General features: G+C 36.7%; 1 protein-coding gene across 1 annotated transcript in view; it reads right to left on the bottom strand.

Moving 5' to 3' along the window:
• The window catches only part of LOC121421557, a 75,191-nt gene that overhangs the window by 21,193 nt on the left and 37,298 nt on the right, over nt 1–16,700 (bottom strand). The window contains exons 22-34 of the mRNA XM_041616302.1: nt 15,849–15,989; nt 13,136–13,289; nt 11,735–11,848; nt 9,176–9,322; nt 8,260–8,379; nt 7,820–7,960; nt 7,258–7,394; nt 5,239–5,350; nt 4,658–4,785; nt 3,232–3,388; nt 1,832–1,953; nt 929–1,060; nt 33–144 (exon numbers count right to left, since the gene is read on the bottom strand). Coding sequence (XP_041472236.1) covers nt 33–144; nt 929–1,060; nt 1,832–1,953; nt 3,232–3,388; nt 4,658–4,785; nt 5,239–5,350; nt 7,258–7,394; nt 7,820–7,960; nt 8,260–8,379; nt 9,176–9,322; nt 11,735–11,848; nt 13,136–13,289; nt 15,849–15,989 — 1,717 coding nt within the window. The remainder of the gene's footprint in view (nt 1–32; nt 145–928; nt 1,061–1,831; nt 1,954–3,231; nt 3,389–4,657; nt 4,786–5,238; nt 5,351–7,257; nt 7,395–7,819; nt 7,961–8,259; nt 8,380–9,175; nt 9,323–11,734; nt 11,849–13,135; nt 13,290–15,848; nt 15,990–16,700) is intronic.

Below are 16,700 nucleotides of genomic sequence, written 5' to 3'. Positions count from 1 at the left end.
TAATCCTGGCCAAAGATAATGAATGATCTCACCTGTAATAGTTTGGGTACGTGTTAGTGTAAGGACATCCTCACTTATATCAACATCATTGACTGTACCACTCACAGTGATGCTCTGAGATGCATGGAAGCCATCATTGAATATCTAATAACAGAACAAATGGAAAATTTTAATTTTCCCATTACTTATTAGCATGTATTTCACTTAAATTTCTATTCTAATGCAAGATTATTCAATTCAAAATGGTTTATTAAAATATGCGGTAAAAGCCGAATTGCAAAAGTTTACATTTCAAACAAAATCATCAATAACAAGGTAAAAAGAACTTATAGTACTACGAACAAATTTCAATATAGACATATAGGTGTAAGATTATGTAAGTGGATGTGATAAATCTTTCACAGCCTTATATCATTTATCAATTTGTTTGTGCTGTAATAATGAATTTTAAAAGATGTTTTGGGGTATAAAAATCAGTGTCCAAAGGGGTGAACTGTACATGTTTGACGTCCAGAGTGGAGAGCTGTATATGTGACATCATAGATATTATTTGCATTGCCAATGGAAGGATCTCATTAGCATAAATATTCTCCACATTCAAATGATCACAACTATTTAATTTTTGTCAAAATTATATACTTAAATCTACAATGGCAAAGAGAAGCTGCTTAAAACTGCTTATCTAAAAAAGAGAGCCAATGGAGTAAATTAGAGAGTCAAAAGGGACCAAAGCTAGCAGAATCTTTGTCGGAGGCAAAATGACTTTGCCTCCGATGAAGATTGTGCTAGGATCGAAAGCTTAGGCCCCTTTTGACTCTATAAATCTACAATGATTATATTCTTTCATTTTTCTCCCTTCAAGATTTCAAACTTGTTCCACTGGGTATCATTCTCATTTAATGTTGAATTTATCATTCATCAGACTAACCTTCTTTCCCGCTATAGACTGAGCACCATCGTCTGTCCATACAATGTCACTGTTTAGAGCAGCCAAATCGACACCGTTCACGTCCCCTGATACCGTTATATGATTAGATACGATAAGCGCATCAGTGAAGGTCTAAATGTAAGAAAAATACAAATAATAATACAACAATCAAACACGTTATTAGAGTGTTGAGGTAGACATTTATTGAAAATAATTTTGGCTCAATCTGGTATAGATTTATGGGAATTTGTATGCGGAAGTGAAGTAAATAGATGAAATGTTTTCAAATTTAGCTACTCTCTTGAAATTAGCTGGAGAAGGGATTCAAAATTTTCCTGATTTGGGAAGAAACGGTCGCAGAGCTAGAGTGACGTCACAGGAGCCAAGCAATTTAGAATTGTAGGGGGATCATGGTCTAGTGGTTACAACCCATCTTTCAATCAGAGGGACATGGTTTCGATACCTAGCCATGGCATGTTTTCCTTCAGCAAGAACTTTACCCATATTGTGCTGCACTCAACTCAGGTGAAGTGAATGGGTACCCGGCGTGATTTATTCCTTTAATGCACCCAGCACTTTCAGCAGCTGGAACTAAGGCTGGGGGAATATTGTGCACTATTGAATAGACGACAAGATAATCAACGCCTCATATATGCTATACATTATTTTTTAATAATCACGGAATCTTGAAACCTGTATCAACTTCAGGGCATTAATGTGAGGATATAATGAGCTGATAAAAATGTCAATTAGTTTTGTAAAATTATGTTCATTTGCTGAAATGTGCACACTGTGTTTGGACAAATGTCAGGCATGACATCTTATTTTAGTGAGACAACCCAGAATCACACAAATTATTCTTTTGCAAGCAATCACAAATTGCAGTTCATATTCGTAAATCACCTTCGTTGAAGAAATGCTCTGAGTGCCATCATCAAGGTAGATCGCCCGACCGGTCATGTCCTCAATGTTGACGCCATCCAAAGTACCGGTAATGGAGACTGCGCCATCAAACTCAACAGAACCTACAGAGACAAGAAATGCCTCATCATTACCATTAATAACATCAAATTCAGCAACATGAACATCAGTATCATCATGAGTTGTATTAGTGGGAGAGGTTATAAGAGTAGTGGTAAACTTGGTAACGGTAGCAAAAGTTGTAGTAGAAGCAAAGATGCATGGAGCAATAAGTAGCTGTTATTTAAAGAATAGTTGTAGTATGAAAGTAGCTGTCAGAGGAGTATTTGTACTATTATCATTATTGGATTTTTAGTTTAGATAGACCTAGTAGCAGCGAGATCAGAATTGATATTATTCATAACAATCCTGATGGCCATGCATTAGTACTAGTAGATGTAGATGCAGATGTAGGTCGTCGAGGGCATTTATAGGAGTCATGAACACAGTCATAGAGACAATTGCAGCCATGCAGCAACAGTAATAGCTTTCTAGAATAAGAACATTATTTAAGTAATCATTAGGACATACAGCTACCATCCTTATCACTGCTATCATCAGTAGATGTAGACATAATACAAGTAGTGATTGAAGTTATAGCAATAGCAGCAGCAATTGTAATTAAAAGAAGGAACAGCAGAAAATGGAAGTAATAAAGTATAGAAAGGATTACCAATTTTTATATCCTACATGTAGCTTACCCATAATCACTTTCATAGGTTGAGGTAGAAGTAGCTGCAATGGTAGCAGCAGCATAAGTAGCCATAATAGTAAGTCAATGAAGTAGTGGTAATGCAAAAATCGTCATTGTCATGGTCATCATCAATTTCATCATCATCACCATCTATGAGAAGTTATCATCATCATCACTATCATCATAGTCTTTGTCGTCATCATCACCAACATCATCAATATCATCAATATCACCATTATCATCATCATCGTATTCATCATCATCGTCGTCTCCATCGTCATCATCATTTTCATTGTCCTCATCATCGTCATCACCATCATCACCAACAGCTTCTTCATGCGGTATCACAAGACCATCACCATCATTAGTATCACCATTTTTACAATCCTCACCATCAGAGGAGGGATGGCTGGATTATTTCAATTGGAGGCAAGTTGACTAAAAGAGACTGATTTTTTCAGTTTAATAATACACAATAATATCGCGAAACCCAGACCTCCATATTTAACTCTCTTTTTTCTCTTCTTTTTTCTTCTTCTGTTTCTCCATTTTTTTCAACCCCCCCCGAAAAAAAAAATATGTATCTCGATCAAAGCACTGCCACTGATAATGAACTCATCACCACAATCATCATAAATCTATTATATACCTGTAAATGTTTTTGCTCCAGTGATAGTTTGATCCCCAGTCTTATACAGGATAGAATCTTTCAGATCAGGAAGGTCAATATCATTGACCAAACTGTCCGTATCTATATTTCCATTCACCGTCACTTGATCGGCGAATGTCACATCACCGCTGATATCCTAAAGATACAGAAGATGTAATAATTTTCAAAGGGTTAAGAAATTTTTGTTGACAAACCAATCCGGGGGAGCCTTCAATTAACATTTCTTGTCTAACAAGTTGTCAGATCTGACATTTTCTACAGTAACTCTTGGATATTAAAGGAGTTGTCTAAAAATACAGGATTAGTTGAATAAAAAGTCAGAGTCCATTCAAGACACACCTGGGATTGAAACATGAAGGGACAGCACGATATTTACAATAGCCTATTTTAGTTCGTCGCACGCACCACGAACCGTCCTCTCTGGAATAGATACAGTGCGCTATCGCGCCGCGCGATTTCACCACAAACCGTCCGCTCTGTTACGATGCCCACTGTAGCGTAAATAATTCACTTAAAGAAAATATAAAGATACAGGATGAAATTTTGGAACCTGAACTTTTGAACGAATAAACCGGTAAATAATTTGCTCTCCTTGTAGGTGTACTTATTGCTGGTTTAAAAAAAAGCTTTTCTTTAAATGCGTTTTCTGCCAAACTAACTTTCGCATCGAAGTGCGCAGAGAGGACGGTTCGTGGTGCATGCGACGAGTTTATTCTCATTTTCATTTTGTTCAGAAAACAAAACAATCAAGGTGAACACGATACATAGTTATCAGGAAACCTTTAAAATGTTTGTACATGCTTTGCTATATAAGTAGTTTTTAAGGTTAATCGTGTCATTGTTTTCATATTTTTGGTTACATGGTACTGTTAATACATGTTAAGGCATGGTCACACCACCCAAGCATTGTTGGAGCGGTCGTGGAGCAGAAGGGAAAGAGGGTCGAATTTTGCTCACAAAATTAGGGGGAAAAAATCGAAAACAACTGAAATCAAAAATGGTGAACGGTAGCGAGCGGTGATGATTTTTTTTCTCTCCGCTCCACGACCGCTCCAACAACGCTCGGGCAGTGTGACCATGCCTTTATATTGTTCCTCCCATGCGATCGCTGTCTCTATTTCTCTCTCTCTCTTAATCTATAACTCCATCTCCCATATATATATATATATATATATATATATACATATATATATATATATTTATATCTTTCACACACTCACTCAGTTACACTAACTCGCTCTTCTGTTTAGTTTGTCACCTCTTGATTAATATTTTGTAAATCATACTACTTTTACTGTGGATTCTGTAGTTCCCTCATAAATTCCATGCAAATAATCTTGGTGAAAGGAGACATTTTTAATATTTTCTAACCACATCAATGAATTTAAAAAGTGCACAGATGTACCTGATTTGTAGATAGTGTGACTCTCCCGTCAACAAAGGCAGTCCAGTCCTCTCCATTTAAATTGGTTATGTCGCCATCTGCTGCCTGTACGTTGCCAGTGGCCTTAAAGCATTCAAAGGTCATTGCACCTTTTGGTAAGAATTTTACATAATTGAAATATGTACGTTAAAGAGACTTTCCATGTGCATCACATCTTATAATGAGTATACGGTTACCCATCGTTTATGTCATTTAACATACATCTATATAAATTGTACTTTTATTTTGAGACTATAAGCCTGATATATTGCCTCAACCTACTGTCTTGGGGAAAATAGTAGGTCTATAGTCTCGTGATCACTTCTGGGCAATATTTTTAGCTATTGCTCTCATGAGCAGTCAATATCAGTATGCTATCCCATCAAAGTAACCTGTCACTTCTTAGCTCACATTAACCATCAAATTAAACTTCAATGAAAGATCGACAGTATTAACATCGCCCCCCCCCCCCAAGGTAAAAGCTATTATTTCAGGGCAATAAATTTTACTAGTGCTCTCATGAGCAGTCACTAATTATATAACATCTCAATGAAGTATCTTACCTGTCACTTCCTGGTCGGCATTAACCATCATAACTTCAGTCGAAAGATCGACTGTATTAACATCGCCCCCTACGGTAAGATCACCCGTTACAGACATCGTCCCAGCAAAGGTCTACCATATCAAAGAAAGAGAGTTGTTTTAAAAAAGGCACCATATGCAATAAGCCAGTTTGTACAATAGACCTTTCCTGTCTTTCATTAGGAGAGGCAAATTTCAGGGCAAAATATTACGGAAGTTGGCCTGACAGCAGGATGCACAAATTGCATAGACCAGGGGCCTGTTTCATGAAGGGCTTGCAACTGTTGTAACTTTGTCATTATGGCAAGTACCATAAAAACCTTGATTCTGATTGGCTGCTGACCCGTTATCATGGTAGTTGCCGATATTATGGCAAAGTTACAACAGTAACAAGTCCTTTATGAAAAGGGCCCCAGGTGATTAGAATAGTACATCAATGAACGCTTTATGAAGCTTATTGTTGCAATTCGACTTGTTATTACAATATGTACTTGACCAACTGTTGAATGACAGCTGCTATTGGACATATTGTTGCGTTCCAGTGGATCTAATGAAGACACATTTTAAAAAAACAATATAAGGATAATCAAGAAAAAGTTGGTGCTTAATATCTCAATGAATATTAAGGCGACCGCACACCTTACAATTGGTCTGCGACTAAATTATGTATAAAATGTAGTAGAATTTGATGCTAATATTGAGACTTGGAATATCTTACTGCGTAAGGTTCGCAATCATCGTACGAATACCTATGTTCAAATCTGTGACTATGCTATCATCCTTCTTAGAATAAAAGCAAATTAAATATCTAGTCTTAATGACGTCACAGCAGTCGTAAGATTGGCTTCGGATTGGAACTAATTTGGCCTTTACTCCAAAATAAAGGCTTTAATATATAAGTATTCTCTCAATTATTTTTACCTCAAATATTTTTAATAAAATGGTATGTTCCATTCACATTTTCAGAAAATGAGCAAAATGCGATTTGTTCCAAAATCAGATTGCGAACAGTCGTAAGGTGTGCGGTGGCCTTTAAACCACCATGCCCTTTGATTTTGAATTACCTTATGACCATGCGCAGAATTGAATTTCAAACTGGTTTATCACAAGGCAAATTGGCAATTTGTGTATTGCCAACTCATCCACTCACCACATGGTCTATTTAGTCTAATGCCATTTCAACCATCAACATTTCATCTAACTACCATTGAGTCCAACAACCATTTGGTCCAATTATCACTTTGTCTAATCACCATTTCTTCTGTGACCATTTCGTCTCATAACCAGTTGGGACTAATATCCATTTCATTTTCATTCATTTTGCACAATTAACACTTAGTCGAATTAGACCAAATGGTATATGGACTTAATGGTTATTGGACCAACTGGTAATTAGACGAAATGAGGAGTGGATGAATGGGCTATTAGACCATGTGGATTGTGGACGAACCCATGGTAGACCAAATGATAGTAGACGATTAGACGAATTGGCATATAGAAAAAATGGAAATAAACCTATTACAAGACATTTGGTCCAATAACCAATAACCATTATTGAGGGTGGGTTCAATCAAAATGAAGAGATTTTTTTTCAGGCGAACATTTGTTACTGATTAAGTCATATCCTTTGGCATAACCCCTACAGAAATTTAAGCGTGCTGCTTGGTAGTAACTAGCATGCGACTAGCAGGGCGCTCGCTTAATAAGCGATTGCATGCTAGCAAACAGTCCCTGCTCGTTAAAAGATCGGTTAACTATTACCCTGCACGAATATTACACGCTTATTAAGCTTGCGCAAGCTAGTCGCATGCTTGCCGCAAGCTTGAAAATTTCTTTAGGGGAAGTAGAATTGCTTTAAGAGGCTGTTTTAAACCCTGGATAAATTTGTAATACATATACATTGGGATGCGATTCACCTGAGCTCCAGCCACCGGGTTTTTCAATTAAGGACATTCCCTTAATAAGCCAAAATATTGTCCATTCTAACATTGAGTTATTACTTTTGTTCCTGCCAGAGTTTCAGACTCGGTTACTAGGGCTGCTTGGGCCCAGAGGGTGCTCATCGATACACCGTCCACATTGCCTGTAACACTCATATCAGATGATGCGGAGAACCCATCAGTGAAGGTCTTTGTTCCTGAAATATATACAAAGATTCATTGGTCTAGTAATCTATTCTTGAGGGTGGATTCAATCAAAATGAAGAGATATTTATGAAACAAGCATAATGGGGCAGAAAGCGAATTGGACAAATAAGAAAACAATTTTTGAAAGTTTGTGAAATATGTAAGAAATTACTATACCGATTTAGAGTTCATATTGGCCACTTACATGTACATGTACATGTACATGTAGGCAGTATGATTATGATGTTGGTTAAGGACTTTCTTTAACTCCTAGGCAGTAAAAAGATTTAAAATTTAATCTACATGTAAAACATCTTCCTAAGAACTTCATTTCCTGTAGATATAAGTACCTGAATATATCCAATAGAAATCATTATTGCATTAACATACACTAAAGAAATATGCTCATTAGCAAATCAGAATTGTTCTTTTTTACCTGTAACTGATTCGCCACTGGTTAGATCCATGAAATCATTTTCAACTTCGTAAGTGTTGACGGTGCCTGTGAATTTAACATTTCCACCGGATCCAATGCTGAATGGTAAAGTAAATGTCTTATCGGCTGTTATTACTTGCTCTGATGGTTAAAAAAAAAGAAAAAAATGAGTGGAATTTAGAAAACGTTTTTCAATGAGTTTGAAATTTGCCCTCGGCAGTTTAAATGATTTCATCAAAAGAAGGCTTGCATTACAACCAATTAGAGATTGAGCTAGCCTATGTGCGGGCTTGAGTCTATTGAAAACATGTGTCAGAGCAAAATCATCCATATTTCAACTGGTTAATCAGCCATTTGTTATAAGTCATTGGTGTGAAAAATATGGGTGAAAAATATAAGCAATTTATGACAATATTGGTGTACAACAAAATGACACAAACCTAGCGCTTTGTTAGCGTAGACAGCATCTGCTTCCATCGCACTGACATCGACAGTGTTGACTGTGCCGTCCACCACCACGCTCTTTGAGACTACCACGTTATCCTCAAATGTAACAGTGCCTGAAAATTGGAGAAAATGGATAAGACTTTGAATTTGAAGCTATTTGAAAGGATATACTGTAATTTCTTATCGACTTCTTTTGGTTGTTAATATATGTTGAATTTGTAATGTACTATCAACTTTGGCATCTTGCACTTTTCAGCATTGAAATGTGCATTGTCAATTTGATATCATTCAATTGCTATGCGCAATTTTTGCTGTGTTTTTTTAAGTTGAAGATTATGTTTTTGGGGCCTGTGTTTTAACCTGTTGCATCTGAACCATGATTAAAAATTGTTTTATCCTGTTTGAATATTGAAGAAAAATAAAAAAGGACACATTTCAATTATGGTGTAAGGCATAGGTGTTATACATTGTATTGAAAATGTTGGTCAGGCTGCTTATCAGAGACTCTTACTGGTTGTGAGTTTAGATAATTATGCTATTTTGAAGTACATGAGTGATTTTGATACTACATGTACCATGGACAATACAGTACTTAGAAATCCACATTAACATAGTGCTTAAAATGTGGGAATGACTTCTATTTTAAGTGATTTACAGATGTACTGTAGTGTAGTCAACAAGATTACCTACGTAGAGTGTATGCAGTTTATACATTCCCAGAGAAATATTTGATCAAGAGTTACCTAGTCAAATGTTACAGGGGAGTCAGTTACCACCTGGGTGAAGAGTGGCAGAGTGGCAATGTGTAGATGATGCCTTGCCAAACAGCTTAATTCAAACACACGACCCTATGTCAAGGCAAGGGTAAGAACCACTACATCACAATACCTTGCACGAGGTCATACCTACCTTGCACCTCTTGTGTCCCAGAGCGCTTCATGACTTGACTAGCTAGAAGAGACACATCCACACCGTCAACGGTACCCGATGTGTGTAGGTCACCTTGCACCATGATACCGTCAGCAAAGATCTTGTCTGCATCTATGGTACAGGTTCCTGTAGAGAATGAAAGATGGGGAAAGGTTCTCAGCTTGCAAACAATTTGCATGTTTTTTTAATAACACACTTGCAAGGCCCTACAAATTAAGAATTATGATGAACAGTACAGTGGGTCCCCCCCAAAAAAAAAAACTATACACTTTTGAAATGGCTGGCAAATAAAAATATATTGATGTCATTTGAAAGTTGACTCTATTTGCTTTATATATATATATGTCTTTTCCCCCAAATTGATATATTTTTCATTCAGCAGCCATTTCAAAAGTGTGTAGGTTTTTTGGGACGCAGTGTAGAAGCCCTACAATAAACCATTTCATGACCCAACTCCCCATGTTGTTGATGAAAACTGGAATATATATTGTCAATGACAAAATACCAACTGAAAACTGCAATGGAGAATAGGACACCATTTCAAAACACTTCCATCCTGAGCATATCTACAGGCATACTGACTACATTTACTCTATTATAAAGCACATCCTCATGTTAATTGTATTTTTCACTATTATATTGTTATCATTATCCTCATCATCATCACGATTATATAATAATAATAATAATAGAGTATTTCTAAAGCGCCAAATCCACATTGATTATGTGCTCAAGGCGCTGAAATATTATACTCATTATCATTTTCAGCGCCTATAATCAGTATCTATTTGCCAAAACCTGATAAAGCATGAGATTTCTCATTGTGTGTATGATGACTTTGCAGAGGTCTAAGCATTTGAGGGAATATCCATGATTTCCAGAATTTCTGGTTAATAGAGAAGAGTTCTTAACTAACGTGAGAGGCATAGAGAATACGTGTACTGTACTTGTACTCCTGAGACACCCTTGAAATGCACCTCAAGCGGGCTTGTCAGGATAACGTTTGAATACACGGCAGGAGAGGTGGTCTTGCACCAACTCCCAGGAACCTTTTTTTCTGTCTTTCTGTCTACCTTTTTTTCCTAACAGGAAGATATACTTCCCATTTCAACAAAGAAATCATTGTTAAAAATGAAATAAATTTTATGGCAACAAATAGTCAAAACTGACTAGTTTGCCTATTCAAAATAACAACAGTTTCTGCAGTCTGTTGTAAAAGCCTGCTACACACAAAATAATCTGTGTAGCAGTTTTTAGAAACATGTGAAGCAGATTGTAATACAATATCAGGAATATGATTCCGTGCAGTGAATTGTTTACCACACACCGAGGAAGCATGAAGATACTAGTAACTATATTTCATCATTAATTATTAATTTGATTATGAATAAGCCAGTTCATGTTTGTAAACTGCGCACGGGCAGAAAAAGGGTCATTTGAGATAAACCATGAAGGTGGCTTTCAAATTCAGTGACATAGGCATTTGTGATTTGATGATTATTCATGTATTCCTTTCAAAATATTCATTTTATCACATCCAAGCTGAAGAGTAATAAATAGAGTCTTCATAATCACTGGTATTTGACAGTAGCCTATAAGCAATAGTCAAATGTACCAAAGGCAGACAATAAAACAGATTTCCAAACTTTATCCCTGATGTACAATTCTAGTCACCTAGTCTTTACAGTGCCTTTTGTTCTTAGAATTTGAATACTCTACCGGTAAGGCTTACACAACATCTACATTTGAAAATGATAGTGCTTATCCTGATGAAAAATCACAAAGGTCATTTGAGAAGTTGATCATGAGCTAACCGTGAACTGGCTTATTTTTCGAGCTTACATGCAAGCATGGCAGGATATAACCGTGTAGGGAGATCATGTAGGAGGAAAACCGTGGTGTAGTGGTCCACCTGCACTCCCTCAATCAGTTACATCGGGAGGAGAGACCTACGGGTCATAGAGATCCAGTTCACTTTTTACCTCTCAGGTATAGGTGACCCAAAACAAATAATTGTAATTATCTATCTAGAGTGTTGTAGTGATGCATCAAAAAGGCGTATTTTGGTCTGCATCAATTGCCTGTGCAGTATCAGAGCGTATATATCTCTAAAAGTGACCGAAATCCGACGAAAATCCCATAGGCTCCTGTACAAAATTTGCTATTGAATATGAGATCTTATTCATCAGTTTAGGGCGTGGGCGCAAATGCGTGAAATATACAACGCAAAAGCGTACAACAATGAAAGCGATGCAATGCTCAGCATAGAGCACAACTACGCTCCATGACGTCATAATGAACTACATGCAAGTGGCATGTCAACAACCAAAATTGATCCTATGAAGTGATAATGGCATAATGTGATATTAAGTGATATTAAGTGATATGAGTTGTTAAATCAGATTTATCCCTCTTTTTTGTGGGGAGGGGGTGTGGTAAATGATAATAATTATATTGGATGGCATTGTTTCATTAAATACCAGAAATATTCCACTTGTTAGCCCCAATATTCTTTAATACTCTTTTAGGCTCACTTACCTGAAAGCGTAATCAGATCATCAAAGTCAACTCCGTCCGTCAATCCATTAACAGAAACAGACCCGACTACTTTAAGAACATCTGTGAAAGTCTTTTCCCCCGTAACCTCTTGCCCTAATGAACAGAAACACACAAAAAACCTCTATTTTCCTGGTAACTACCAAATTCAAAATATCCCATAGGCAGCATTCAGGGACCATCTGACTCCAATGGGCAATGTATGAATGTATAACAAGTCATCTGTGTGAAAACCATTTTCCCTTTTAATGACTTCAATAGCAATGTTATTAAGAACATATTATTTTGACAAAACACCCCCACATGCATCCTCGCACATTCTTTGGGAAAATCCTAATAGTGGACATGTAGTCAACCTGCCCGATACGTTGAGTCTACTCTCCTGCCCCTGCTACCACTACCCGCCGACCCAAGCCAGCCTTCTCTCACCTATTCAAGACTGCCTACTTACCAAGCTTTCCACTCCTTCTGGTTTACAGTCATTCTAAGGACTACACTCATTTCGAAAAGAATACTCTACTTTTAAACCTCCACTTTTCTCGCCTTTCCAATTTACCTCCACTTCCATCCACTTTTCCTATCTCAGACCTTCCAGGACTTCACACATGGCGTACCGTAAACCTCTTCCACGAAAACCCACACTGTCCTCATAATAAACCTAATACATGCGACAACCATGAAATATTGAGATATTCTATTAAAAGACCTTTGTATAAAATATTTCAATATTCTATACAAGTAATGTCATAGGCAACCTGCTCTTTCATATATCATGTGCAAAAATTAATATGCTGCATTTGAAATATATTTCATGTGATTATGATTTAACCAACTTTGGATTTGGTTAAGAATTTGCGAGTATTATTTACCCATGAGTTCTGAACATAATGCTTTCTTCATATATAAAAGTAAAATGGATTTTTTAAACCAACATTTCAAAAACTAATATTTTAACCAACTTTATGGTTGGTTAAAAATCCCTGTAAATGAGTAGAGATAAATCACAAGGTAGTCATAAGCCTCGATACTGCACACCTTGCAATTCGACTACCATGCTATGCTGTCTGCGACTTGCGCCTCTGCACGCTTTTTTCTTTTTTCCATAGCAACTGAGAAAATGCGCTTACTACAGCGTATGCACGTTGTATATCATAATACGCGTTGTGTAAATCTGCTGTCTGATTGGCTGGAAGTTGGATTGAGCTTGCGATCCAGTCATAAGGATTCGACATATCAAATCCTTACGATTTTCCTTGTGCCTTGTCTCTGACCGGTCTGTGACTCTCAAGCCGACAAGAGCTGTGACGTCACATCTCCCCTCACTCAGTCGCAAGCCAGTCATAGACCAGTCGAGTCGTAAGGTGTGCGGTGGGCTTTACTTACCCATGAAGTTCTGAATGTTGCCGACGTTGCCGATGTCAAATACATATCTTCCTGGAACCCCTATGTTACTGGTTTCTTCGATATTGACAACATCTGGTGTGAAGGAACTAGGCACGGTATGATAAACCTCACCATCGCCAGCATTAACACCAACCTGGAAGGATGTTCACAGAATAAAGAATCAATCCAACTGGCGAGTGATTTCATATCTTCATTAGATTGAGCAATGCAGGATAATAGACTGATTGTGGACTTCTTTGATCTTTATTTTTCTTAAAATTGGCAACAATGATAATTCCCTCTCTTGTTGCTTCAGTTTTCCTTTTAAATATCAGGTATTAGACATGCATGAATATTTATGAAGAATGTATTAATAGGTGAAAATTGTGCAAATTTGCATGTGAAGGCATATTGCCAATTTAGGGATGTAATGATCATTGTCAGCAGGAAAGAAATATATTGCATTTAATTCTTTTGATTAGAAACACGTTCTGAGTTTATAGAGATAGTTCATGTGTTGTAAATATTTCAACCTCAGTAAAGATATACATGTTAGGAATATCCATCACATCCCAATCAAATGGATGTCATATTTTGTATAAGCGTCGGAAATATTAGCAGTCTTTAATGAATTCAGTAGTGCAGATGCACAGGAAGTTCTCTTTTGTACCAAGAATGTTTTACATATGCTTTACGCACTAATCTGTTAACATTTTAAGGAGTGTTCCTTTCCTAGTTACGATAGGGCATGTTAAGGGGTAGATTTTAGTTAATCAGGAAAACCACCCTAAGCTAACATAGACCATAGATCTCCGTTCAGGCAGTAAAAGTTATCTAAGGGGATCCACATCAGTGATGAGACAACAAGCCCAGCTGCCGCCCAGTTCTCCATCGACACGATACGCTATTCATGCCAACATTCAAGGCTCAATCTCGTCCATAATTGTCGAAGTCTGATGTGAGGGGCATTGGCATCTGCAGAGGCCAAGGTTCCATCTTCTAAGGCCAAGTGGAGGAAGCAACGCTATCTTGCGGAGGCTAGGGGACTGACTGCCAGAGGCCAAGTGGAGAATGTCACACCCAGACCGACTTCATTATAATAAATTCTTCTTTATTTCTCCTAAGTTAAGTTCTATTTATTTGTGATCATTTCAATGTCCATACATATGTCATATACATTCAAGTACAAATCAAAGAAAAGATTTAAACATTAAACTTGATTTTAACATTATACAACTTGTTGATCCCTTATTTCGTGTCTCATGTAGCAGTAAATAATTTTAAAAAGTCTTTTTTAATAAGTCTTTTCTATCAAAATGGCGATCAAAATACTTTGAATTTCTTCATGGTACATGCCTTAAAACCTAAATAAAAAACCCAAATCTGTTTTTTCAATTTCCTTAATAAGAGGGACCTTCTAAACACAAGTCATTAGCAATCAATTAACACTTAATATTCAGACCAATCTCCTTAATTTAAGGATTTGCGCACAAAATTGTGTCATACCATATCTCTAAGGCACTGGCTAGCTTTGCGAACAGCCAATTTGAAAATACTCTTGAACCAATATGAAAGAGGAAGAGTACATGAACTATGACAAAAAACCCAAAACGATCATTATTGAAAATGAAAAACTGTAGTACCAAGATTTTTATAATGTCGCATCTACAAGTTGTTTAAGGTCAAGTCCACCTCAGAAAAATGTTGATTAGAATGGATAAAAATCAGACAAGCACAATGCTGAAAATTTCATCAAAATTTGATGTAAAATAAGTTAGGACATTTTAAAGTTTTACTTATTTTTAACAAAATAGATAAATGAACAAGCCAGTTGCATCCAACTGACAGTCGATGATGTCACTCACTCACTATTTCTTTTGTTTTGTATAGTTTGAATTATACAATATTTCAATTTTTACGAATTTGACGATTAGGACCTCCTTGTCTGAAGCACAAATTGTTAAAATAATGGAATTCCACGTGTTCAGGGAGGAATGAAACTTCACTTCACATGGAAATCATGAAAAAAATTAAAATATTTCATATGATAAACTAGAAAAGAAATAGTGATGTCATCAGTTCCTCGTTTGCATATGGACCAAGATGTGCATATATCTATTTTGTGAATGAAGCAAAAGTTTAAAATGCCATAACCTTCTTATTTTACATCCAATTTTGATGAAATTTTCAGTGTTATGCTCGTTGAATTTTTCTCTTTTAATTCAAATCAAGTTTTTGATGGACTGGACTTGTCCATACATATAGTACATATGATGTAATTAATATGGTCACTTTTTTTGAAGCACTAAATAATGATTTTCCCCCAAAAAAATGTTTTCTGGATTTCATTTTTGTAACATATCCTAGACACATGTGATGAGTGAGAAATTGCAGCACAGATTGTTTTTTTAAATGAAAGCAAGGTTTGCCTATGCTTTAAATCAGTGGCGTACGCACAATTTTTTTAAAGGGGGAGTTTCAAGCTGAAAGAAATGTTGAAAACCAATTAAAAAAAAGGTCTTCACCACAAATTTTAGATCGTTGCGTACCCCCTAAAAAACTTTGACAACCCCCAAAAAGGGTCAACGTTTTTTTAGGGGGGGGGTTGGGTTTAGAAAAATGTAAGGGGGGTTTGAACACCTGTAAGCCTCCCCCCCCCCGCTGCGTACACCACTGCCTAAAATAATTGAAGAAATAAGCTTGTCTTTCTTACTACTGCTGGAGCAATCCCGCCTAGTCCTGTTTCAGGTGCCCCTCCGCTGATTGACCCTGTGGTCCAATTGATATCATCATAATTGAAGATGACGTAGGCATGGGTTCCGTCACTGGCAATCACATTCTGGAATGTGTTTGTCTATTTAAAGAATAAAAAAACACAAAAGGATTTTTTTTGTGTGTGTGTGCAAATTTTTCTCAATATATTGAGTTATTCAGTAAAATATTCAGAATGGCATTAATGAAACAAGTGGAATGCCTCTGGAGGTCTCACCTGTATCACGCGATTCAATAAAGCAGCAGTGCTGACTTTGAAAACTACTATAACTCGCACAAGGTGTTCAGTGATACTCGGTTACTCTTATTTCCACGTTTTATGAACTAGACCAATACTCTTACAGAGATTTGATGGTAATTCAACAAATACCACCAACGTGGCCAAAGTTCATTGACCTTACATGACCTTTGACCTTAAGCATGTGACCTGAAACTTGCACAGGATGTTCAGTGATACTTGATTATTATTATGTCCAAGTTTCATGAGTCACATCCATAAACTTTTAAAGTTATGATGGTAATTCAACAGATACTCCCATTATGGCCAAAGTTCATTGACCTTTGACCTTGGTCATGAGACCTAAAATGCGCACCGGATGTTCAGTGATACTTGATTACTATCATGTCCAAGTTTCATGAATCACATCCATAAACAATCAAAGTTTTTATGTTAATTCAACAGTTAACCGCTATTCGGCCAAAGTTCATTGTCCCTCAATGACCTATGACCTTAGTTATGTGACGTGAAACTCATGCAGGATGTTCAGTGATACTTAATAAACCTTATGTCCAA

Source organism: Lytechinus variegatus, chromosome 9 (genome assembly GCF_018143015.1).
Source record: "Lytechinus variegatus isolate NC3 chromosome 9, Lvar_3.0, whole genome shotgun sequence".
NCBI classification, from domain to species: domain Eukaryota; kingdom Metazoa; phylum Echinodermata; class Echinoidea; order Temnopleuroida; family Toxopneustidae; genus Lytechinus; species Lytechinus variegatus.
Note: the sequence above shows the minus strand (reverse complement) of the source record. Positions and strands in the feature narration are given on the sequence as shown.